Source organism: Gracilinanus agilis, chromosome 1 (genome assembly GCF_016433145.1).
Source record: "Gracilinanus agilis isolate LMUSP501 chromosome 1, AgileGrace, whole genome shotgun sequence".
NCBI lineage: Eukaryota > Metazoa > Chordata > Mammalia > Didelphimorphia > Didelphidae > Gracilinanus > Gracilinanus agilis.
In genome coordinates this window covers 384,114,785-384,142,138 of record NC_058130.1, presented here as the reverse complement: position 1 = coordinate 384,142,138, position 27,354 = coordinate 384,114,785, and the positions used below count along the sequence as shown (strand labels likewise).

Sequence of the window (27,354 nt, the reverse complement as noted above, 5' to 3'; positions counted from 1 at the left end):
ATTATGGAAGTTTTAAATGTTTGTTATCTAAGAGCTGAGGAAGAAAAGACCATTTCTAACTGAGGAATATAGTCCATGGAAAATTTCATGGAGGAGCTGCCGCTTGATCTAAATCTTCAAGGATGAGTATGATTTCATTAAGGAGTTATGGGGAAAGACATTTTAGACATATCATAGAGGTATTACTACTGACCTCTAGAACTGCATGACTAAAGATGGGCTTATGGGAAAGGGTAAAGTGGAAGTTTATACAAATGGCACAGGAGGAAGCCAACTAAATATTAAAAAATTACTCTGGAGGTTCCTATTATTTGGAGCTAGGTGATACAGGGGATAGAGTGCCAGGTCTGGAGTCAGGAAGACTTATTTTTCTATATTCAAATCTAATCTGAGATGCTCATAAAACCCTGTTTGCCTCAGATTTGTCAACTGTAAAATGAGTTAGGTATAGTAAATCAATCCAATATCTTTGTCAAGAAAACCTCAAATAAGGTGACAAAAAGTTGGACAAGACTGAAATAAGTGGACAATGACAGCATTATTTGAATGGTGGCATTTAAAATTGTAGTTCCTAAGGGACTGTGGATTCATAGGAAATGGTCCAGAGGCAAAGAAAGTATTTCCATGGAACTCTTTGAGGTGGCAGAAAGGTTTCATTACCTGATTGATATGTATCGAAGAAAGGAAAAACTGTGTCAAGGACCCTGAATGTAGGAATCTGTCCTTAGCAGGACTACCATTGCTCCTGATAGATGTATCTGATTGATAAACCAGCAGGTGTTCTGAGTCACTGAAGTTTTTCCATTATTGAGGTCAGAACAAAGGCTCTAAGGAGGACTCTTGACTAGAGGAAACTCTCCCCTCATACTTTAAAGAAATAGACAGGAATGAGCAGGGCAGTTTACAAGGAGAAATAAGTTAAATCAAAGAGAGCATCAAAACTAAACCTCATAGCTCTTACATCTCTCATTGGGGGAGGGACATTCTGAGGGCAGGATACTCAGCAAATTTGGTGTGTTTACCCTCACCCTCCATTCTTGGGGCCAAGGCCACACCCGCTTCTTTGCAACAATCAGTGTTTGCTTCACTTTCAGCTGAATTTGCACATTGCTGTTCCTCCATGTCAGGCTGTCTCTAACAGAGAGTGCATATCTCATCACCATTGCCATTGTCATGGCAACAGCAGGACTATTTATTGAGCTACCATTCTGAGAACCATTCAGCTCAATGACATTTAGACCAAAAGTTACTAAATACATACTATATATTAGACATATGCATAGAGACCGTGTAGCTTAGGGGGTAGAGTTCTGGATTGAAAGACTTAGGTCCAAATTCCAATTGTGATGCTTACTGTGGGACAATGAGCCAATCACTTAACCTCTTTGAGATTTATTTACTAAGTTATACAAGATCTGCCAACTGTATTAGCAGAGAATGGAATCACAGATCCTTGTCCTACTGAACTGAGGCATTATTCTAAGCTTGAGGATATCAAGAATTAAAAAAGGGGGCATGGTCCCTGCCCTCAAGGACCTTATAGTGTAATAGAAGAAAGATTATAACATATATCTATATATCTATAGCATTAAGCCAGTTAGAAATATCTATCTATAGCTATACCTCCCTCCCTCCCTCCCTCCCTCCCTCTCTCTCTCTCTCTCTCTCTCTTTCTCTCTCTCTCTCTCTCTCTCTCCATACATATATGTGGATGAAATTGGGGTCTGTTTTATACAGAAATTTGCGTCTGAATTGAGTCATGAAGCAACAGGATGATTTCAACATGTAGACATGTGGAGAGACTCCATACTACATATGGGTAAAGGTTGGGGGAAAATAGTCTATGCCAATATATAAAGGTTAGAATATGAGAAGATTATTTCTAATGCTGTATTTTTGTTTCTAAGTAATGCATTGTTTAATTTCATAATTGAGACTCCATCTGTCTTTGAAACCTTTTCCCTTATTCCTTTGTTCTTGGCAACCCAAAGAATGGTTCCTACCCCCAAAACAACTACTAAATTGGGATGATTGAAATTGAGATCCTGAACACCATATTATCTGGAGAGAAAGAGAGAGACAGAGACAGGGACAGAGACACCGAGAGAAGAGGCAGAGAGAGAGAGAGAGAGAGAGAGAGAGACAGAGAGACAGAGAGAAAGAGAGACAGAGACAGACAGAGAGAGAGAGAGAGAGAGAGAGAGAGAGAGAGGAAGAAGAGACAGAGACAGAAAGAGAAAGAAGAGAGAGAACCAGTTTAAGTCAAATATGTCTGGGGAGGCAGCAGGGCAGCATCCTTAAGACTCTCATTAAAATGAACTATGGAGCTTAAAACTTAACCAGACACAACTTGATTTTCCATCTAGATTACAAAGGCCTATTAGAATTTTATGACCGGGCATGACTACCACCATGAAGGAATTGGGGAGGCACTGAAAATATTAGCCCACCTTATCATTAGATATTTAGCAATTAGAGATGTCTTGAGCTACCTATGGGAGGACTGAATATGAGCTTTGAAAATGGAATTTAATGGCTGAAGATGTTGAATGTCTTTGTCTTTGATCACTGAGACAGAACACTGATTTGTTATTGCTAATCTGATCAATAAGTTGATCTTTTTACCTGGAACTCAGCATCTCATAATTTTTAATCATCACATGATGAAAATGAATTTAAAGCTAAACAGAATTATAATGGGTTTAAACTTTCTCCCTGAAAAAATGCCACATTTTATATCAATGTGTTCTTGATATTATTGTGTCAGTAGTTTGCTTTAGATAAAGGATAGTTTTCCACTTGGCCATGAAATATGCTAGTATTCTCACGGCATTTGAGGTCTATATTATATATTTGCAATACATGAATAAACTGTGAGTTGAAAGCTTACAATAACCAACCCAACAAAGGCTGTATAAATATTAAAGAGCTTTGAAAAAACATTATGGGACTTTGGGGAAGTTTGCTAATAGTTATGAAATAGATTATGCTATTCTTTATACCCCTACGACTTTTTGGTATACTCTTTTTGCTTTTAATCTTGAAATTGTTTTCTTATAAATTATAAATGCTTCACATAAAGTACAAAAATGGACCTTTATTTGGAGGCATTGCCAATGTTCTCATTGTTGATAATAAATATTTACTGCTTTTTATTCAGAAAAGTGGCATCAAGCTTGCTTCTCAAAAGTAAAATGCTTTGCTACTAATTTGTACCCTTCTGTGCATTATTTGAACCAATAACTACCACTTTCATCTGGCTCTCCTGATTTCTAATTAATCTCGCATCTTATCACCTTCCTTGATACAACTGTTCTATTTTTTCCTCCTTTTTTGGAGTATTTTTATTATTAGAGTTATCTTGGGCAATCTATGGGAGGGCTGAATTATGAGCTCCAAAAAATGTGTTCCTCTTTCTTCTTCTTCTTCCTCTTCTTCTTTCTTCTTCGTTCCAAGGCAGAAGAGTGGTAAGGGCCGGGCAATGGGGGATTAAGTGGCTTGCCCAGGGTCACACAGCTAGTAAGTAAGTATCTGAGGCCAGATTTGAACCCAAGACCTCCCCTCTTATGCTTGGCTTTCTATCCACTGAGTCACCTAGCTGGCCCCTCATAGGATCTTTTTAATATACAATGCTATTATATTTCACCCTCTATTTATTCTGTTTTTTAAATTATGTACTCTATTTTTGATCCATAAGATAGTCATAAATCTTATTCCAAATTTCAGTGGTTAACGATAAAATTACTAAGAATTTTATTCATTCTGAAACTATATTTCAAGACTTTTGAAAATTCCTTTTTCTGCCTCAATATGCTCAGTGATATTCCTCCTCAACATTCTTAGGTACTGAGCCTCTTAAATATTCCTTTAGTTGTAGCATCTCAGTTTTTTCCCCAAGGAAATAATTGCGGGGTAAATATTCAAAAGTGCAACCTTTTTGGATGGCAAATATGTGACAGGTCTAGATGATCAACAAGGACTGTATGATGTTATTTTTATACCCTGCTCTGATATGGGAAAGAGAGTGAGGTAAAAAGGGAGAAAGCATGATTAAATGTAGAATTATTTCTTTAAAGTATGTTTTCCAAATGTTTGCAGGACATGTCAGCAGCTTTTAAGAAGACCTTCTGTTTTGACAGATGCTCTAATTTCTAGTTGGCATTCTGATATCCTCTGGGACTTTCTTGAACAGAGAAGGCTAGAATGTTGACATTTTTACAAATTTTTTCCCCTCTTCCCTTACTAGCAATTATTCAATAATACCAGAGACATTCATTTTTATCTTAAAATCAATTGTAGAAGAATAGCTAATAGAGTATATTGTTTGACAGTTTAAGTACCAAATATTGTTAACTGCTAATTAGCTTAACCATTAACTAATTTCTTTTCCTGAAAAAGTAGGAGCCTTGATATTACAGTTTGCATGAGAGAACATGTAGACATGCAGTTCAGAGATATTTTTTGGCCTACATCTGTGATTTCATCAGTGTGAGGAGATCTTAGTGTGGAAACTCCGTTTACTAACTGAGATCTGTAACAAAGACATGGAGAATTTCTTAGGGGCACTAAGAATTTAAATGACTTGTCAAGTGTCAGAGGCAGGATTCAGGCTTAGGTATTTCTGATTCTAAGACTAGCCCTTCGTGGGCTCTGCCATGTTGTCTTTCCAGAGTAAAATTATTTGATCCTTAATGTAAAGTCCATCTCTAGCTTTGTCTCCTTATCAACTTTTCCATTCAATTTTACACTGACAAGTGAATCTTCCCTTCAATTTCTACTCTCCACCTTCTGGTTGGATTTCTCTTTCCTGACCCCATCTTCATCCCATCTAACCTGGAGTGCAGCTGCATTGCCTAATTGTTTGCACCAGAGAATCTCGACATTGGCTTCCTCCCCAGGGGCCACGGAAAACATCTGGACACATCGTCTAACAATGACAAAAGGAGGAGGTTAGTAAATCAATCTTAAAAAAGAAGAGAGCCAACTTTTAGGGGCATCTGATACCAATAACGGGAAGAATATTTCTTCATTTGATATTGAGATTTTGCCTACCCATGCCCTCACTGCAGAAGAAATCCTAATACAATTCTCTGAAGAGAATGTTTTTCTTAGAAATCTGAAATTTGGGCACTTTGCAAAGGAAACTGATTTTAATGTTCAGCCTAGAGACAACTCGCCCAAGAGTTCTATGGAGAAGGGCATTTGACAGAATGAGAGGGATAATTAGATGTGTGCTTCTGGCAGTGAAGAGCCCTGGCACAGGAAATTAGGACAGAAGGTGAGAATGATGACTCTGGAAATTTAAGAGGATTCAGCACCAGTTCTATGAGAACTAATTTCAAGGCATTCATTTCCAGCCTACCTGATTTTCTTTAAAAAACAAAACGAACAAAACAAATCACAAACCCACTGTTAATTATTACTCAGGCTCCAAAAAATTATTCTAAGAAACATTTCTCCAAATGCTCTTCAATTCAGTTAAGCAGAAATAAGAACCCACAGGGCGCAAGGCGTTGGTCTAAATGCTGAACATTATACTAAGAAAATGAGGATTGTTCATTCTTGTTACCCATCAGCCTCTAGAGAAAAGGTTCACGGAAATAAAACCTCACTGTTTGGCAACTTGATCCACTGGCAGTTCTTGGCTTGAATGCTCCTACACTTGTCAAGCCCAGAGTGGAAGGACTGGCTCCATGGTAAGCTCCCCTGCCAGGAAGAAAATTAGGGAAATGGTAACTTCAGTTTGATCACATGTCTCATGGACTATGTAGTTTTGGCAGCAAGGAAATAAAGTCCCCAAAGAATAGGAGATTCACAATGAACTTATTAAATATCAACTTAATTTTCATTTACAAAAAAAAGAAAAATATGGTATGTGAACTCATGTATTTCAATAACACATAGCTTATTTTTTGTTGTTAAATACAATAATTGAAGTGTGGTAATACAAATACTCCCTTGGTTATCTGTCTTAAATTTCTTTCTCTTCTATGAATTATATAAGTATTTCATTACCACTCTTTTCCTGTTTTTTTTTTTTTGAGCATCATTTTTACTGCTTTTCTTCCCTCTCCATCAAATCAATTCCCTTTCTTACAACAAATAAACATATCATACAAAACACCTGTAAATTGTCAATCTGAAAACATTCTCATTCCAAACCCCTAGTCTGGTACCTCTTTGTCAAGAAATAGGAAATATTAATCTTGTGGAGCAGTTGTTGATTTCATTGACCGGAATTCTTAATTATTTATATAGTTAGTTATTGTAGTAATTGGTTTCTTGTTTCTGTTTACTTTGCATCACTTCATAAAAGTCTTCCAAAGATTTTCTGAATTTGTCCTTGTTGTTTCAGTGGCTCAATAACATTCCATTATATTCATATACCATCATTTTTATAGCCATTTTCCTATTGATGAGGACTTCTTTTTTGTTTACAGTACTTGCTAACAACAAAAAGCGCACCAACACACACAGACACACACAGACACACACACACACACACACAGACTCCTACATTTAGATCCTTTCCCTCTTTCTTTGATAGCTTTGTGTGTAATCTTAGTGGCAGTATTTCTGAGTCATGTACAATTTAGTAACTTTTGGGTATAGTTCCAAATTTCTTTCCAGAATAGTTGGACCAACATATTTACCAATAGAGTGTTAGTACACTTCTCATCTCATAGTCCCTCTAACAAATGCCACTTTAAAAAACTTTGCATTTGGATGGGTATAAGGTAGAACCTTTGAGTTATTTCTCCTATTAATAATTAGGGTGATTTTTCTCGTGGTTTTTGATGGTTTGCATTTTTTCTTTTGAAAACTAACTATATCCTTTGGTCATTAATCTGTCGGGGAAGGGATCTGGCCCTTAAGTATTTGAATAAATTCTCTCTATATTTTGAATATCAGACCTTAAACAGTGAAGTTAGCTGAAAAATTTTCCCCATTTTCCTTCTAATTACAGTAATTTTATTTGGGCAAAAGCTTTTTAATTTATGTAAGCAAAATGCTCACTTTATGTCCTGTGATTCTCTCTGCCTGATCACCATTATGTAAATGTATGTTTTTTGTTTTGTTTTTAAACCCTTACCTTCTTTCTTAGAGTTAATACTGCAGAAGAGTGGTAAGGGCTAGGCAATGAGAGTTAAGTGACTTGCTCAGGGCTACACAGCTGGGAAGTGTCTGAGGCTAGATTTGAACCTTGGACCTCCCATCTCTGGGCCTGGCTCTCAATCCATCGAACCACCCAGCTGCCCCTTAAATGTATGTTTTTCTAAACACACTATACATGTTGTCTAGATATATAGTTTGGTGAGAAAATGGATTCTGATGGCTTTAATGATAAAGTTGCTTGTGATAAAATAAATAAAAACACATTAAAATGTTTTATTTTTTTTAAAGGATGCCTTCACCGAGATCAAGAACAGTGAAGTTGCCACCGAAACTAGGAACTGGTTTGCATAGAACATACAGAGAGTAAAGGACAAAATGGAGTTGACCTTTTCCAAGAAATACTATTGAATTTCCCTACCTCTAGTCCTTCACTGGGTTGTGGTCTCCCAGAAGCCAAATAAGAAGAAAGAGGCCTCTGAAACATTGCCCCCTTCATTCTGTCTACTCTCAAGAAGCTTACTAATCCTCTCTTCACTGCAATAAAGGTTTTGTAGCCAAAAAAAACAACACATTCAGGAGATTTGATTCCAAATGATTTTTGATCACTTTCAACTCCACCCTTTAAGAAGAATGATTTGCCATCCGTGAGACTTAACAGAAGGTGTTCCTAGGTTCTGAATGCAATTCTCAATGAGTTATTTCAAAAATGTTCTGGGCAAGACTAGCATCACTTGAGCAAGTGTTTGGTCCCCCAAATACCATACCTTGAAAAAGAGATCATATTTTGGACTCAGAAATTATCATCTGTTTATAAAAATGTGATTTATATTACATTTATTGCTCTTTTTCACTCATAGGAAATATTGCCCTTCAGTTCAGGTAACATTATGCCTAAGTACTATAAGCATATCTTGATTTTAAAAATATACTATTGCATATACTATACTGAAGGGAAGTTTAGTTACCATTTAATCATGGGATCATAGAATTAGAGCTGGAAGGGACTCTAAGGGGTCATTTAGGGAGAAATTTATTGGAGGGCAACCAAGAAAATGTGACAATTTCTTTTTCCTTTCTGTTGATATTATAATAACAAATACTAGTTCATAAATGATTCTTTTTTTCTTCTACAAAATTCTGTTAGGTAGGCCATAGAAAAGGAATCTAGTGCCAGAGTTGGCCTATGAGAATTTTGTGGGTCTATGGAATTATTTCCTTTGCAAAAGTCCTGTTTCGTTGCCTTACGATGAAGTAGAAATGGTTCTTGGTTCTCCATGATTATGCTAGTGGAAAATAAGCTCTCACTGGGTTGGAGAGACTTCTGAGGATACGCCCAGCTAAACTCAGAGTCATCGCCAGAGAATGGATGAATGGATGTTGACTACAGCAACCAATGAAGATCATTTACTTTAGTGTGGAAGAATTACAATTGGCAACATTGGGGGAAGCATCTATATAAATGAAATCAATTTCATGGAAGGATATGGAATTGTTCACTAGCTTGCAGCCTGGATTGCATTATATGCTCTAGTCAAGTACAAATTTTGGAAGCTAAATGCTCAGAGCAATGATAAGACCTTCTGTCTTAATGGTAATTAATATTAATACTTTTTTTAAACCTTTACCTTCCATCAACAAGGCAGAAAAGTGGTAAGAGTTAGGCAGTTGGGGTTAAGTGACTTGCTCAGGATCACGCAGATAGGAAGTGTCTGAGGCTAGATTTGAACCCAGGACCAAACCTAGGCCTGGCTTTCAATCTACTGAGCCACCTAGATGCCCATTTAATATTAATTTTAAGACAGAGGAGTGGCAGGGGCTTTGAGGTTAAGTGGCTCACTCAGGGTCACATAGCTAGGAAATATCTGGGGTTGGAATTGAACCCAGGTCCTCCTGATTCCAGGTCTAGTACTCTATCCACTGTGTTGCTTGCTGCCCTTAAAATTAGTATCTTTAAAAGTGAATTCCCTGAGATGTGATTACCTGAAAGAAATGATGTCAACATTCTGAGAATGGCTTCGTGCCATCACCATAGCCAAATCATTGGCTTCTGAGCCACTGTTTGTAAAGTAAACAACCTAGAGGAAAAAGTAAGACAGGGTCACTTATTTAAGTTAAAAATATTCATTTGCTGAAGATCATTCAAGATGCTATCTAAAGAGGGCTCAACTTAGACAAGGTTAGCACATATTTGGTAATACTATGCCATGCAGAAGCAGGCATACGTGGCTTATAATATGTAGTTTTTGAGGGAATACTTCCATTAATGAAGTATCACAGATTTATGTGAATATCTGGATAAATTAATGAGTTACTTTATGCACATTAAAATATTTGGCCATTATAACAGCACTGTATGTTAATTAATTAGTTAAATAACAGTCTTGTAAATTAATTAATTAATCCCCAGGCTACTGACCACCTCACTTGCTTTCCTAAAAAACTTTTGCTGAATATCTATGGCCAGTCACTCAGCCAATAAACATTTATTAATCACCCCCTCCTGTGGTGGGTACTGAGCTAATCACCGAGGATGCAAAGAAAGACAAAAAGAGTCCCTGTCTTTGAGAAGCTCAGTCTTATAGGGGAGACAACCTACAAACAGCTATGTACAAATGTACATGCAGGATAATTTAGATAGCTAGGCAGAGCAGTGGATAGAGTGCCAGGCATGGAATCAGAAAGACTCATTTTCCTGAGTTCGAATCTGGCCTCATACATTTCCTAGCTGTTTAACACTGGGTAAGTCACTTAACTCTGTTTGCCTCAGTTTTCTTTTCTGTAAAATGGCCTGAAGAAGGAAATGGCAAACCGCTCTAGTATCTTTGCTAAGAAAATCCCAAATGGGATCACAAAGAGTTGAACACAACTGAAATGACTGAAGACCAATAACAAAAAGGATAATTTGGAGATAATCTATAGAGGGAAGGCTGTAGCATTAGGAGGAATTTCCTGCAAGAAAGTATAATTTTAGCTGGGACTTGAAGCAAGTAAGGAAAGAGAAGAGGTAGAGAAGAGGTGGGAGAGTATTCTAGTCATGGGGGACAGCCAAAGAAAATGTCCAGAGTATAGAGATGGAATATCTTGTTCATCATAGAGATGTCAGAGAGGCAGTTGGAGATGTGAGTCTGGGAGTCAGCAGAGACTTTAGGCATGGATAATTAGATCTGAGAATCATCTGCATAGAGATGATCATTAAATCCATGGGAGCTGATCGTATTGCCTAGGGAACCAGTACAGAAGGAGAAAAGATGAGGGCCAGTGGCAGCACTCTTAGTGAAAATGACCTGGATGAAGGTCAAGTAAAGGAGACTCAGAAGGAGCAGGCAGAAAGGTAGGAGGAAAACTAGGTGAAAGTAGTGTCTTGAAAACCTAAAGAGAAGATGTATCAAGGAGAGAGGGATAGACAGTTTCAAAGACTACAGAGGGGTCAAGGGCAATGAGGATCAGAAAAAAAGCCATGGGATTAATCAATTAAGATATCATTGGTTATGCCTTGTGTGACTTCACATGTATAGTCAATATCCTGTTGGTTGGTTTCTCAAGAAAATAGGGGAGAGGGAGAATTTGGAACTCATAATTTGATGAGGTGAATGTTATAATTAAAAAAGGTACTTTAGAAATATTTAATGAAATAAATAAAACTATATTAAAGAGGATAGTGTAAGGGCTAGACCTAAGGAGAGAATCCAGTGGGTAAAGTTTTCAAAGCCACTAGAAACTGGTATAATGTTGGCATGTCTGGATTTTATCTTCATGTTATCTTTGTTTGAACTTCCTTGGCTCTTTCTAATGTAGAACTTATTCTCACTCTTTCCCCACTCCCTATATCTTTAATTTTTTTTTATATATCTTTATCTTAATCTTCAATCCAACTTTTCTTTAAAACTCAAAAGCAATAGATAATCTTGAAGATTTAAAATCCGGAAAACAAAGAGTTAATTCTAACCATCTAAAAACAAGATCTTCATCTTTAAAAAATATATATAATTAAAAATATAACAAATAATAAAATACATAAAATAAAAAATATAATAAAAATAAAGTTATCATTTTGTCATTGTCATCACTTTGGAATTGGAGCATTTTACCTTAAGTGGATCAGGAAGAAGGGCTGTCAGCTTCTCTGCATATTCATGGATTGCTGGATGCAGGAAGACAGGACTTGTATGCCACAGGCGCCCAAACTGATTTTGTGCAGCTGTAGTTACCCTTCTGGGAAAAATACAAGGAGAACAGAACCATCCAAATTAGTACACCATATGTTATTCCATGTGTAGCCATTTTCAAAAGCAGTACAAGGAATTCAATTTTGGTTCAATATAAAAAGTAACTTTCTAAGAAAGAGAAGTATCCAAAGATGGAAAAGGCTGACTCTTTAGGGATTAAGCTTCTTGTTAATTGAGATATATCAGCAGAGGTAGAGTAGTTACTTATCAGGGACTCATAGAGGGGATTTTTGCCTTGAGTGGGAGACTGGATTAGTTGACTTGGGATTCCTAACAACGCTAACTTTCTAAGATTTTCCTTTGAATAGTTTGGAAAGTGAAAATACCTGAATGTAAGCCTTGATATTTTTTTCATATCTTTTAAGGAACTGTAAATCATTTTTGTCATCTGGAAGTCAAATGAGATTTTCTTCCTTTGAAATATTAAAAATGGAGGGGATGAGTGTCAACTTTTTTTTTAAGTCCTTACTTTCTGCCTTAGAACAAATAATAAGTATTGGTTCTAATGTAGAAGAGTGATAAGGGTTGTTGCAATTGGGATTAAGTGATCCAAGGTCACACAACTAAGAAGTGTCTGAGGTCAAATTTGAACCCACATCCTTCTGACTCTAGACATGGCTCTGTACCCACTGAGCCATCTAGCTTCCCTGGTCAGCCTTCTTGAAAAAAGTACAAATAATTTGTCTAAAGGCATCAAAGGAAGGGTGTAACTTTTTGGAACACATAGAAAGGACAGATATGAATTTCAGTGCTGAGACTATTTTATACTAGAGTAAGTAAAATACAAAAAGAAGAAAATTGAAAAAAAGGGAAAGAAAAATCTGATGTGCCTATATACTTCAAATGGGGAAACCAGTGAGGAGACCGGCCTGATAGGAGCAGAGAGTTCATTTTGGAGACACATGAAAACTCATGTAAGTGGTAGTGAGAGGGTAAAAGCCAACTGAGGAGGTCTGTGAAAGCTAGGTAGAGGAGCTTGGAATGGATCTGTTGCACAGCAGGGTATCATTATAGGTCATTATAGGTCTAAAGCAGAGTTTCTTAAACTTTTTTTGTATCCTAGATCTCTTTGACAGTCTGGAGAAACCTGTGGACCTAGTTTCAGAATAATGTTTTAAGTGCATAAAGTAGAACACATAGGATTACAAAGGGAGCAAATATCAAAATACAATTTTATATATGCATATAAAACTGTGTATATATACATATAATTGTATAATATATAATATATAAATTGTATATATGTATATGTATACATACAATTGTAACATAGATATACTATACATAGTACAATTGTATAATTTATAATATATAATCTCAATTATATGTAATACAGCATATAATTATATATGTGTGTGTACACACACACACATTTACTGATCGCTGGTTAAGAACCCCTGTTCTAAATGAATTAATTAAAGAAAGCAAGATTTCTATCAAACTGATCTTTGTTACATATGAAATGTGGCTTGTTAAATATGTTTTTAAAATCTCATCTCTAATTAGCAACTTCTTGTCTTATAGAGGGAAAGGCATATACTCACAAAGAACCAACATGGAAGAAAAAAATGTCACTAAGAAATTTGCTATGCAAAATTTTCCGTAATTTATTGTTTCCATTCTACTTGCATTCATTTTGCTGGTGTAAACATTTTTCAATTTTGTCAGTTTCTGTTTTACCGTTTTTGATCATTGTTGTGCCTTGTTTAGATGCAAATACTTCTTCTGGTCATAGCTTTGAAAGGCATTCTCTGAGATGGCCAATTTTTTAGTTTGTTTTTTTTTTATATATAGAACTTATAAGAGGGGCCTTCTATTTCTATTATATTCAAGAGTTCTTGACCTTCTCTGTGTGTGTATGGTTTGTGAGCTTTTCTTTTTAATTGACAACTTTATTTTTGATATATTGGTTTCTTTGAAAGTTCTATGAATTTAATTTTATGCATTTAAAACTATTTTTCTGAGAAATTATAGTCTTCCTGAACTGTCAAAGGGGTCCATGACAAAAAAAGTCATAAACTCCAATATTAGGTGATAAGAGTGGGATAAAAGGCTGGCGGTCAGGATAGAAATATTCTCCTCTTCTAAAACAAATGAACATAACATTGAACATACATGAAAAAAACAACAAGAAGTGGGAGGGAACATAAAAATTGAACATTTCTATCAATTGCTATCTTGTTAAATTACCTATATTAAAAAAACAACAACCCTGTATATAGCAGAAGTTAATAGATTCTTATACAGCAAATCCCCAAAGTCTTAGTACAGCTCAAAATTTCACTCCTCTATGGCTAAGTTAAAGCATATGATTGTAATAGAATTTTATTGTGCTGCAAGAAATGACTAGCAAGAGGAACTCGGAAAAACTTCAGAAGACTTAACATGAACTGATACAGAATGAAGTAAGAAGAACCAGGAGAACATTGTATTCTGTGTACACTCAGTGACAGCAATATTGTAAGATGAACAACTGTGAATAACTTGGCTATTCTTTTTTTTTTTTAACTCTTATCATCCATCTTGGAGTCAATACTGGGTATTCACTCCAAGGCAGAAGAGTGGTAAGGGTAGGCAATGGGGATCAAGTGACTTGCCCAGGGTCACACAGCTGGGAAGTGTCTGAGGCCAGATTTGAACCTAGGATCTCCCATCCTAGAACTTATTTTCTTGTGTTTAAGTTTTTCCTTTACTTTCTTTTGGACTGTAAGATGTATAATCACAAGACATAATAGAGCCATAGCAAGAAGTAATTTAATTAAAAGGTAGAGAACATAAAGAACAGTTCCTAGCAATTGAGTATATTTTCCTGGGAGAGGGACAAAGCCTGCCTTGATACAATGGATAGAAGTTGGACCTGGAGTAAACCTTGGGCAAATAAAGTTTGTTTGCCTCAGTTTCCTCAACCATAAAATGGGGATAATCATAGTACCTATATCCCAGGATGAGAATCCAATGAGACAATCAATGTAAAGCACTTAGCCCAATTTCTGGCAATATACTAGGTGCTTATTAAATACTAGATATTATTATTATTAGATAGTCTGGCTCCAGCTCTCAAATGACAACCAACCCCTTGATTCCCTAAGCTTTGAGCAAAGTAGGGGGCAGAGGAAATTGGCAACTCTAATTTGGGGGAAGAGGCTTTAGTGGAAGGACTTATTGCTGTCAGGCTGGAAGATCAATGTGGGGAGGAAGTGGGCCCCACCATGTTGACAGACTGGGGAAAACTCTGGTGACCTTGCCCTATCATGGTTCTGGGGTGGGAGTAAAATAATTACAGAGATGTTTGTGAATGTATATAGATTTATAATTATATTGGGGATGATCGTGATGATGATAATAAATACTTAATGTTAATAAAATTCAATTTCCACCTGTGGTTTATTTCCTCTTCCTTTTCTTCTACAGTTTTTTTCTTAATAGCCTAATCCCATTGTTCTCAGAAAAAAATGCATCAGAAGATGCTCAAATGCTATAATCTCAAAAGCTCATATTTGGCACAATGCAGAAGCCACATTTAAGGTTCCTTGTGTTTTCACGATACCTAGAAAATTCAAGAAATACTTACGGGTGGCAATGGCCAACGCTAACAGTGACGATCCCTGAAAAGAGATCTAAATATCTTTTTCCTTCATAGTCAAATAACCATTGCATATATCCTTGATGAAGCAACAAGGGCTTCTGGAAATAAGTGGACATCTGGGGTGAAAAATTCTGTTTCCGAATCTCCAGTATATGATTATAAGGCAGAGACTGTAGAAAGAGAATTCATGAACATCAATTCAAGAAATTTAATTCAATTAAAAAGTATTTATTATATGCTACATGCAGAGACTGAAGACAATAAAACTCAGACCAAGTGCCTATTCTCATGAAGTTTACAATCTAATAGACACACACATATTTATTTTATTTTATTTTTATTAAAAAAAAAACAACCTTACCTTCCATCAATGCTATTCATTGGTTCCAAGGCTTTTGCCTTGAGCAGTAAGGGCTAGGCAATGGAGGTCAAGTGACTTGCCCAGGGTCATATAGCTAGGAAGTCTGTCATCTTTAAATGTATAATAAAGGTCCTTATGTCTACTTAGAAGAATGATAGAAAGCAGAGAGTGGAGCTATTTGAAGAAGAGGAGGAGGCCATCCTGGCACCTCAGGAATTTTATTCCATATTAAGTGCTCCCTCTTTCTTCAAGATCTATCTTTTTGAAAAAGACAATCAAATCCTTAATCCAGGCATACCTTGAACTGTGTTCCTGACCGGTAACCAGGGTCAAGATTTGTTTTGAAGATTATTGGTGCTTGAGAATTAGTGGTGAGACTCCTGCCAGAAGAACTATATTTTCCTTATGACACCTAGAGGTGAATTATTGACTGAAATACCGATTCAATCTTTCTTCATGTGCTCTTATGCATGGTCCAGTGAAGACAAGGAATGGGGAGGGAATTACCTTCTTCTTTCCATTTTCCAAAAGTTATAATTGGCAGAAGACACCCATAGCCAGTGGCCTATGCTGGTAGCCTCAGAGAGGAATTTGGGGATACGAGGTTTCTGATGGCTATTTGCCTGTTTCTTCTTATGAGTACAGGTCAAAGAAAATGATCTTTTTATGAAAGTTCAGGAAGTCCCAAGAGATCAAGAGTTACTGAATTTGATCATTCTGGCATGGGCTTCCAGAGGGAGAAAAGGTTCCTCCAACTATATTTATACTGCAACTGATGGACTTAAAGCCTTACCAGTTGCGAGGGGAGAGAAGGAGCCTAGGTTAAAATCATGTTTTGGGTTTTTTTCTTTTTCTTTTTTTTTTCTTTTTGATTTTTTTAATCTGAATTCCTTGGAGAACAAATTGATTCAGGGAAGAAAAGTTTCTTTTTTTGTTGCTACAATTTAGTTTCTCTCTTTTCTATTGAAATAGTGATTAAACTTAAATCTTATTCATTACCTGATGGGTTTTTGAATAGACTTTAGATCACGTATTTTATGAACTATATGGCTATAATTGTCATTTGTAAATAATTCAAGTTAAATTCTGATATTTCCTTCTCTCCCTTAGGACTGGCTGCCTGGTCTATCATAGGTCATAATTCATATCTTTTGGTCAAAAAAGAGACCTGAGTTGTCCTGGAAACAACCAATATGCAATATATTTAACATTAGGAAACCACTTGATATTGGGAATGATTTTTTTTCTGTTCTCCTTGATGCCCTTCCATTGAATAAAACATCTTCAAAAACAATATTGCCAAAAAGTGAACTTCAGAAATAAAACATATTATAATGTAAGAGAATTGTATAGTGTAGTGAATTGTGCTAGTCTTAGAGTCAGGAAGGCCTGGGTTGAGATCTTGACTGAAAAATGCTGGCTGAGTGACTCTGGGCAAGCCATTTAATAGGAGTCTCAGGCAATCAATTAAGACATATCTACTAAGTTGTAAATGATTTCCATCTGAGTTGGTGGAAGGAATTACTAAACAATGAGAAAATTTGTAATTGAATATATGTCAGATAAATGAGTGTTTCTATTAATTTTTTTTATTGGACCTGTGATTTAATTGGTGTAGGGAGCTCCCAGTGAGGAATTCCCAGTAACAATATACATACTGATTCTTTGACTTCAGTTTATAGTTTAAGAGATTTGCCTGAGGTACTGAGAGTACTCAAGTGGTTTCTCTAGAGTTACATAGTAATTATGTGCCAGAGGTGGGGTTTGAACCTGGGTCTTCCTGACCACAAGCCCAGATTTCTATCCACTCTACCATGTTGCCTTTTACTTCAAATTTTACCAAGAATTAAAATAAAGATCTGTGGTAGGGGAAGGATTTTCCTATGAGATGGACTACCTTTGGTAGGATGCAAGGATACTTGTAGATTGAATTAGAAAAAGAATGTTTAAACTGAAAGAGATCTTGGAGAAATCCTAAGTTATGGATCCAGTCTTCTACTGATGAATAAATAGAGGCTCAAAGAGGTCAACAATAGGTATGAAACATTTTTTAAATGCCTACTATGTGCCAGAGACTGTGTTCAGCTTTGGGGATACAAATAAAAAAACATACAGTCCCTAATTTCAAGGAATTTACAATCTAATCTGGGAAGGCAACACACAAAGGGGTGGGGGTGGGAGGAAGGAACCCATCTGAGGGAAATAATGAAGAATAAGAAATTCCAACATACTACAGTCAGAGTCATGCTGGTGACTGGCCATGCAGCTAGTCAAAAATAGAGCTTAGTCTTGTTTGGTCATACAGTCTGTGCACTACACAGATATTATCTGCCTCGTACATTTTGTAGTGAAGAACTCCTTTTTACTACCTCTAAAACACTGAGTCCTACCTCATATCTTTCAGGCATGAAGTCACATGGAGGCATTGTAGGTGGTGTATGAACATTGAGCTTAGATCCAAGGTTCCAGCAGACACCTACTAAAAAAACACAACCAAACCAAGCTCATTAAGATTGTTCTCAAACCATCACAGTCCCTTTTTAGATCAGACAGTCTTCAATTATGACAGTCGCTCATGGTTGGCTTTTTCTAAGAAAACATAATAGACAACTGTTTTTTAATTAAGTCAATAAATTTCTCCTTTGGACAGATTTTCCTTTCAAGATATACCATTTATTTTTCTATTTCAGAAAATCACTCATGTCATTCATTTGCTTTTAGTACATTAAAAACAAGTGGTTTTTGGATAAACTTGAGTAAGAGGGGGGAAAAGAGGTATCTTAAGCTTTCTGAGAGTTTTACTCTTCAAGAGATGCTCTTCATGACTTTATTAGTTTCTCACATGAGATGATAAAATCCTTTGGTGCTTCTGAGAATCCCTAATCTCTTGGCTCTTGGCTTCTTCAATATCATTCACTTCCCTTTCTAAACAAGGGTTGTGCATGGAGTTGCAAATGCTATCGAGTCCAAAGTTAGAGGAAAATCAAGATGTGTAAAAAACTCCTTTTAAAAAAATCTATAATCTTAAAGTCAAGGTAAATACCAAGACTATGGACAGAATTAGACTAGGAAAAGTGAAATAAAAAATTAAAACAAATTTTCAGATAACTTAATTCTACACTTCATTCTGACATGGACTTCTTGTGCCAGGCCTCTCATTTCTCTCTTCACTTCATTTTCTCCCAATTAAAAAATGTAAAAAAAAAATCCAACAAACACCAATTCCATACCCAACCAATTATTTTGTATTTATTCCATATGCATTTTGAACTTATTTATCATTGCACATTTTGTTTCTTCCAATGGACTGTAAACTCCTAGAGAGAAGAAACTATTTCATTTTTGCATTTATATTCTCAGCAACTAACAAAAGTTCTCAAAACATATAGAATTTCATTTATAAGTGTGAATTGTTGAGTATCCTGGCTTCCATTAGCTGTGTATTTCTGAAAAAATGTATTTTTTGTTTGAAATACCTGGACAAACATTTTTTGCTCACACATATTTGTAGTTTTAAATTTTTAAAAATGTTTTTATTCCCCCCACAATTACAAGTATAAACAGTTTCTAACATTTTAATATGAATTTTGAGTCTCAAATACTTTCCCTCCCTCTCCCTCATATGGTAAGCAATCTCATAAAAATTTTACATGCATGTCTTATCCTGTAAAACATTTTTCCTGATTAATCCTTTGTGGAAGGAAATTTGAACAAAAAATATTATGAAAGGAAGTGAAAAAATTGTCTTTTGTTTGGCTTCAGTTCCCTCTCTGGAAGCATGTCATTAAAAAATTTTATGAGTCTTTTAGAATAAGAGGGGGGGAAAAGAGGTATCTTAAGCTTTCTTAATTTGGATAATTTCATTAGTGAGAATAGATAAGTTATTCATAGTTGTTCATGTCATTGTGTACAGTGTTCTGGTTTTGTTCATTTCTCTCTGACTCAGTTTGTATGTCTTTTCAGGTTTTTCTGAGCTCTTTCAGTTTTTCATTTCTTATAGCACCATAGTATTTCATTACAATCATATACTATAACTTATTCAGCCATTCCCCAATTAATGGGTATCTTCTCACTTTCCAAATCTTTGCCCCCACAAAAAGAGTTGCTTTAAAGATTTTTGTGCATATAGGTTCTTCTCTTTTTTGTGTGTGTTTTAAAAAAAATCTCTTTGGTATACAAACCTAGTAATGATACTGCTAGGTTAAAGAGTATGTGATATTTTAATGCCTTTTGAGTTTATGTCCATATTGCTTTCCAGAATGGTTGAATCCATTCATAACTCTCCCAACAGTGCATTAGTGTCTAAATTTCTCCATATTTTCCCTCTGAGTTTTTAATTTTTTTTTGTCATAATAGCTTAACTGATAGGTGTGGATTGGTACCTCAGACTTGTTTTAATTTGCACTTCTTTAATTAATAGTGATTTAAAGCATTTTTTGCATGACTATAGTTTTAATTTCTCCTTCTGGAAAGGATCTGTTCCTGTCTTTTGATCAATTATCAATTGGGGAATGGCTTGTGTTTTTATACATCCAATTTATTTCTTTACATATTTAAGAAATGAGACTTTTTATAGAGAAACTTGTAAGAATTTTTTTCACCATCATGATTACTGTGTATCATTTTCGACCCCATTTCCCCCTTGTTCAGTTTCTAACCTCCAGCTCCCCCAATTTGCCCTCAGAAATGTTTGGAAATCTCTATTTCATTGAATACTCATTTTCCTCCCTGAAGGATTATGCTTAGTTTTGCTGGGTAAGTGATTCTTGATTGAGGTCCTAGCTCCTTTGCTCTCTGGAACATCATATACAAAGCCCTCTGATCCTTTAATGGAGAAGCTTCTAAGTCTTGTGTTATCTTGATAGCTCCATGATATCCATGTTTCTTTTTGTCTGCTTGCAATATTTTCTCCTTGACCTGGGAGTTCTAGAATTCAGCTCTAATATTCCTTGGAATTATCCTTTTGGAATCTCTTTCAAGAGCTGATCAATGCCTTCTTTCCATTTCTACTTTGCTCTCTGGTTCTAGAATATCAGGGAAGTTTTCCTTTAAATTTTTTGAAAGATGATGTTTAAGCTCTTTTTTAAAAATCATGGCTTTCAGGTAGTCCAGCAATAATTCTTAGATTATCTCTCCTGGCTTTATTTTCTAGGTCAGTTGTTTTTTCATTATAGTTTGGAAGGATCCTCAGAGGCCATTTAGTCACCTAATCTACCCATTAACTAACTCCCTGCCCTTTTTTGAGCAACAATTGTACTAAGGGCCTAGAAAATAGTTAATTTCTCTAAAGGCAGTTTTAGCCGAATGGAAAAGGAGACATTTCCAGAAAATAATTTAGCCAGGAGTTTACTTCTTTGGAAACAGGATGGTGATGCAATAGCATAGTTATAGGTTTCTAGGTTTTTCTAGAATGCTTCCATTGAACTTGAGATAGTGAGTTGGTGGTATATTCCTCAGGGAAGGCTTCTATCAGCTTGAGAGTGAGCAGATTGGTTGTATTTCCATATTATTTACTCCATTTATAGCTATCCAGTCCAACAGGTACTAAAGATGTCACTGTCACTTCTTAAATGATGGGATGTTTCAGATTTCATATTCCTCAAATCTATCCATTACTAAGGTGTACTAGGATTTAATAAACACAACTTGGATTAAAGATTGGACCATTGTAATAAAGATTGATGGAAAATGGGATAAACATAGAAAAATAAAAAATATCGGTCAGTAGGACATGAGGTTGTTTCAGTGGGAATATATTTATTACCTGGCCAGTGAGGTTCCTGCAAGGTTTTATGTGGTTTTATGTGAAGAGTCAGACTCGATCTCTAATACTTAGTAATATTTGGGGAGATAGGGGTGGGGGAATGTTAATCAGATATCTGTTTATATTCGACAATGCCTGATTGTAAAGCTATAGAGATCCAGCTCCCTATATATTTTTGGGATCCTGAGTGGCGTTTAGTGGCATCGGATTGTTAAGACAGGAAAAAGAAAATGAGAACAACCAGATTAGTGGTTAGCCCATGTTGATCTAACGCTATGGGATTTGGACTTTATTTTATACTGGTTTCAAACAAAGAACACAAAGAAAGAGTCACAGCTGTGAAGGAGTTACAAATCATACACAATCCATTAAAGTCTAAAAAGTAGAGAGATGGGTACAAGGGCAAGGGCCAAATTCCAACCACCAATTAGTAGGGGTTAATTCTGGGAGCAGAAATATATTTCATAGAGATGTTTACTAATTGCATTCTGCCTTGATTTACAGATCTGGACCTGGTCAGATAAAGTCTGGCTTCAGTCTTATCTCTATCTTTGTCTGTGTCCAGCCTTGACTATATTTTTTAGAGTTCAGGCTTCTTAATTATCAAGGAGAGAAATTTTTAACTCAGTAGTTGCTGGTCTGATTAAGGACTCAAAGCTTTTCAATAAATCTATAATGTTTTTCCGATAAGAAAAGGTATGGATCATAAAAAGGTGTCAAAAATGGGGTCTTAGATTTTTATCTGTTCTCTTATTGGCTTCCCACATAAAGCCTGTGCTTCAAGCTGGCTTGGACAATCTGTACCATCTGTTGATAGCTGGAACTGTGGCACAAAATGTGAATATGGGGAAGGGCGTGCTTTGGATAGCTGAGTTACTGTTGTAGAGTACCTCTATGGGCAGAGGACTTAGCCAGATATCTTGGTGATGTGTAGTATATGACATCTTTGAATAAAGTAAGAATTACCAAATATCAGAATGGGACAGGACCTTAGAGGTCATTTATTTCAATCCATAGATAAATAGGAATCTCCTCTGTAACATTCCTGACAGGTGATTCTCCAGCCACCCCTAGAAGAGCTCTAATAATGGAAAAGTCACAACATGTCAAGGTAGCCCATTTCACTTTTCAATGGCTTTAATTGTTAGGAAAATATTCTTTGTGTAGTATTAAAATCTTCCTCTCAGTAGCTTTCTGGAATGGCTCCTATTTTGCCCTTGAAATCAAATAAAAGATGCCAAATCTCTCTTCTATATAAGACTTTCAAATACTTGGACATGGTTATCATGTGCCCCTAAACTCTTCTCTTCTCTTCATCACATTGAGGGTGATATGTCATAGAATGTTATATTTTTATAGTACAGTAAAAAATAATGTGAATCAAACTGGAAACTCCAATTGAAGTGAGGTAGAAGAGACTCTTAAACCAGCAATTTATCTGAGGAATAAGTAAATGACTCTTTTTCCAAGTAAGTTTTTCCAAGTAAGCTTTTTTGCTTTCCTCTTTGTCTATGAATATTCCATCATTTTCTTCAGAGATTGTCATATTCCATTATTCAGAGTGACATGTGATCACCAGAAAAATATTGATATTAAAAAGATGGATTTTTTCCAGGGAAACTCTTCAAGTTGGTGAAAGTGTTATGTAATTTTCCAAATATTAATTGAACACTCTCTTTCTCCCAATAAATGCTGAGTCCTATTCATTTTCTTTTGCAATGTTTTTCTCTTCCTTTGAAGTTGATCCTATCTAAATTTATCTTCCAATCTAGAGTCCAGTTGATATTAACTACTAACCACCCAGAACATTCTCTTTTTTTCCTAATGAATTCAGTGACCAGCTCATATTCTTTCTTTCCATGCAAATTCCTATTTCACTGATTTTCCCTCAAACACCCTAACTTCCACGGGTGTGCTGGTAAATGTTTAACAACCAATTCTTCAGACAAAAATGTATGTGTGACATATTTTTAGGTTTAATATGAATTATTAACATTTTATTCATTAGATTACCTTTGACTACTCTCATTTTTTCCCAGCTGTGAACTTGAACTTAATTTCTTATGGTTTACAAGTAGGTACAAGAAATTCATAATTTTTTTCTTAATGAAAGCCTGATTTACAGACAGAGGTCTTTTGCCAAAAAATTAATTTCTATTGGCCTTTTTATGGCAATATAAGTGGCAGCCTGTGAATCATATCAGAAGAGAGCAAAATATGCCAGGAAAGGATCATCACCTGGTAGCTTGGATGGAGCTGATTCTAAATCTAATTTCAAGTTTTCAAATGAGTAGCAAAGCGTTTTTAGGGGAATCCTATAGCTTTCAGTTATTTATCTCACTCTAAATAATTCTGGCTCATCTATAGCCCTACCAACCCCTACTTCTTTGAACAACATATGTAGATATATGAATATATATAAATTATATATACATATATATGTATATGTTGTGGAGTGGAAGCCAATGATATGAAAAGAGAATCTATGGTGAAAATTCTTTTATCTAGTATGGTATGAAGGCTATCAGTCATTGACTACTTAATATTTCGAGGGACATACAGAGGTTGATTAATATGCCTTCAACCTTTTGTACTTACTAATAATTAAGTACAATTTCCCCAAGTTCTTGTAATATATGGTTTCAGCACAATGATTAGGTTAATTTTATATATATAATTTTGTAGTATTAAGTTAAGATACACACACACACATATATAATCCACATATAGGCATGCATATTTATACACACAAATACATAATTTAAGCACACACACAAATACAAATCAATAAACTGCCTCAAGTCTCTTCACTCTCTAAGACATCCTCCTTGTAATCGCCATAGTGATGTTCCTAAAGTACAAATCTGATCATGACATTCTGTTTCTGAGAAATGTTTTAGAGCAGGAGTTTTTAACTTCTTTTGTGTTTTAGTCCCCTTTGGTACTTCTGCAGACTGGTGAAGCCTAGGGTCCCCTTCTCATAACAATGCTTGTGTAGAAAAATTTAGGGTAGGTAGGTGGCTTAGTAGATAGAGAGTCTACCCTGAAGTCAGGAAGACCTGGGTTCAAATGCAGTCTCATATACTTACTGGTTGTGTGACCCTGGATAAGTCATTTAACCCTATTTGCCTCATTTTCCTCATCTGTAAAATGAGCTGGAGAAGGAAATGGCAAACTACTCTGGTATCTTTGCCAAGAAAACATCAAATGGGGTCACAAGGAGTCAGATATTACTGAAATGACTGAACAACAACAAAATTCATGATTGAAGGAAACGCTAAATTTTAGTTAAAAGTTAGTGGAAACAGAGATTGTTTTCCCCACTCAAGGATCGTCTAGAATCTAGCCATGAACCTTTGATTAAGTATCCCTGCTCCATTTTCTCCCTATTACTTCTAGGACAAAATACAAATGTTTTTATTTAACACTTAAATCCCTTCACAATTCGACTTCAGCTTACTTTTCCAGGTTTGTTTTCTCTTTCCTATACTCAGTATTTTAGGAAAACTAGTTTATCGTTTGTCATTCAGGCATTTCTGTTGTATCCAACTGTTCAAAACCCCTTTGGGGTTTTCTTGGCAAAGATACTGGAGTGGTTTGTCTTTTCCTTCTCCAGTGGATTAAGTCTTAAACAGGTTAAGTGACTTGCCCAGGATTATACATCTAATAAGTGTCTGAAGCTGATTTGAACTCATCTTCCTGGCTACTGCCTCAGTGCTCTGTGCACTGAGATACCTAGCTGTTTCTGGTCTACTTGTTCCTAATATACAATATTCCATTCTGTATTTGTGCTTTTGTGCTGACCGTACCTCATCTTTGGAATGTGTTTCCTCCATACCTTCACCATTTAGAATTCCCCATTTCCTTTAGAACTTTCCTGTTCCTCCTCAACTTCTTGTGATTTTCCTGAAAGTACTTTATATTTACCTTGGGTATTCTATTTATCTGTCTGTCATCTATCTATCTGTCCCTCTGTCTCTCTCTGTCTCTCTCTCTCTATCTGTCTGTCTATCCATCTATATCTCTCTCTATCTGTATCTATATGTCTGTCTGTCTGTGTTTGTCTGTCCATCCATCCACCTCTGTCTCTGACTCTCTCCGTCTCTCTCAGGCAGCTAGGTGGTGCAGTGGATAAAGCACCACACCTGGAGTCACGGAGATCTGAGTTTACATTTGACTCAGACACTTATTAAGCTGTGTGACCCTGGGCAACTCACTTAAACCTGTTTGCCTCAGTTCTCCTATCTATAAAATGAGCTAGAGAAAAAAATGGCAAAACTCTCCAAAATCTTTGCCAAGAAAACCCTAAATGAGGTCACAAAGAGTCAGATACAATTCAAAGGAGTGAACAATAGCAATACAGATAGATGGATGAACAGATAGATAACCCAATTTTACGCTTTAATAACTTTAAACTATACTAAATCTTTTGGAGCAGCCTATATACATACTTACACACATATGTAAAAATGATGATGTATGATGATAACTGGCATTTTTAAATGCTTTTAAAAAAACTTTTACCTTCTGTCTTAAAACTGATAGTAAATGTGTCAATTCTAAAGCAGAAGAGTGGTGAGAGCTAGGCAATGGAGGTGAAGTGACTTGCCCAGGATCTAACAGCTAGGAAATGTCTAAGGCCAGATTTGAACCCAGGATCTCCTACCTCCAGGCCTGATTATCTATTCATTGAGCCACCTAACTGCCCCTTGATAGCTGGCATTTTTAATAGTACCTATTATGTGCCAGACACTATGCAAAGCACTTTATAAATATTGACATTTAATCCTCATAACAACTTTAAGAGGTGCATTCAATTATTATTATCATTTAACAGTTGAGAAAACTGAAGCAATCAGAATTTGGTCTAAGGTCATACAGCCAGTAAGTGTCTGAGGCCATGAAGTGTAAAAATGAGCACAATATACATTATAGGTTAAGTGTTACACAAATCTCATTGACAGATGGCTCAGTTATAGGTGATCATGGAAAGACCAAATGGAGAGCACTGTAAATGCTTTAAGAAAACCTGGATTCTAGTTCTGATTTGGTCAGTCAGTAGTTATGTGACTTTAGGACCATCAACTCACCTCTTTGCATCTGTTTATTCAACTGTGAAATAAGGGGGTTAAGTTTCATCATCTTTAAGCTCCCTTATAAAATTCTATTCATATCAAGTATCCTGTGTTCCTGTATGACTGACCTAAAGGTTTGGGGAATACCTGTAATGCTCCTCAACAGGAAACCCATTCCCCTTTCTCCTGTAATAGTAAGTCAGGAAGAAAGCTGAGGGTCTCCTTTCTCTTTCCATTTTTTGACCTTCTCTCTTCCCACTAAGTCTCCCATGAGCCTCGACCCTGCTTTTCTACTCACCATGCTGTTGGAGGCACCTCTTGGACATCTGGACAAATGAAACCTTTAGGAGAGCCATGATTATCAGAGTCCCAGACAACTGCCTCCAGAGAGAAGGACAGCAGCAGGCATCTGGTCACTTTCAGAATAGTTGAACTTTGAGATTTAGGATTGGACAGAAGAGGGGAGAGGACAAGAGAGAGAGGGAAGGAGAGTGGGGGGAGTGGCCTGGCACAGACATCTTCTCCTCCCTACAAATCTGAGAACTCCCAAAGAAGCTGGACAAGGAGCAACTTGGGAAAGAAAAAAGGAAAAGGCGGGGTTAATTGGTTCTTCTTTGCAGTCAGTCTTTCTCCAAGTCAGCTCTCTCATTTGCTGGAATGTAAAAGAAACTCAGCAAAACAGAGTGGGGAACATATCAGATGACTGTAAAAAAAATCATATAAAGTATCATTGGCAAAAAAGATATGATTGAAAGGACCATAGTAACTACCAGCTCATGCCTAATTTCTCATCTCTATAAATTTTTGATGAGAATAACCTGCAAGAGTATTGAGGGTAAACTTTATGGAAATATGAAAGTGGAAGACATGGACTTTTGAGATAATATTTGTAAATCACTTAGCACATGGTCTGACATATAGTAGGTGTAAAATAAATGCTCCTTCCTTCCTCCATTTCACTCTTTTTTTCTCCTCTTTTTGTCTTTCTCCTTCCGTTTTTTCTTACCTTCCTCCCTTCCTTCCCTCTTCCCATCTTTGCTTCCTTCCCTCTTCCCATCTTTGTTTCCCTCCTTCCTCCCTCCCTCCTTCCCTGTTTTGTCTCCCTCCCTCCCTCCTTCTTCCCTCCTTCCTTCTCTCCTTTCCTCTTTCCCTCCTTCTTTCCTTCCTCTTCCATCTTTCCTTCTTTCCTTCCTCTTCCATCTTTCCTTCCTTCCTTCTTTCCTTAC

The 27,354-nt window shown here is 36.2% G+C and overlaps 1 protein-coding gene across 3 annotated transcripts in view; it reads right to left on the bottom strand.

Moving 5' to 3' along the window:
* The window catches only part of AGXT2 (alanine--glyoxylate aminotransferase 2), a 48,294-nt gene extending 21,760 nt beyond the window's left edge, over window positions 1-26,534 (bottom strand). Inside the window, exons 1-7 of one of the 3 annotated variants that reach the window (XM_044664379.1) lie at window positions 26,427-26,534; window positions 17,680-17,768; window positions 14,914-15,098; window positions 11,205-11,328; window positions 9,097-9,191; window positions 5,613-5,706; window positions 4,834-4,927 (exon numbers count right to left, since the gene is read on the bottom strand). In XM_044664379.1, coding sequence (XP_044520314.1) covers window positions 4,834-4,927; window positions 5,613-5,706; window positions 9,097-9,191; window positions 11,205-11,328; window positions 14,914-15,098; window positions 17,680-17,768; window positions 26,427-26,484 — 739 coding nt within the window. In that variant the 5' untranslated portion in view covers window positions 26,485-26,534. The remainder of the gene's footprint in view (window positions 1-4,833; window positions 4,928-5,612; window positions 5,707-9,096; window positions 9,192-11,204; window positions 11,329-14,913; window positions 15,099-17,679; window positions 17,769-26,426) is intronic. The other 2 variants (XM_044664396.1, XM_044664388.1) reach the window with 2 other exon arrangements.
* Between the last annotated feature and the right edge of the window lie 820 nt (window positions 26,535-27,354).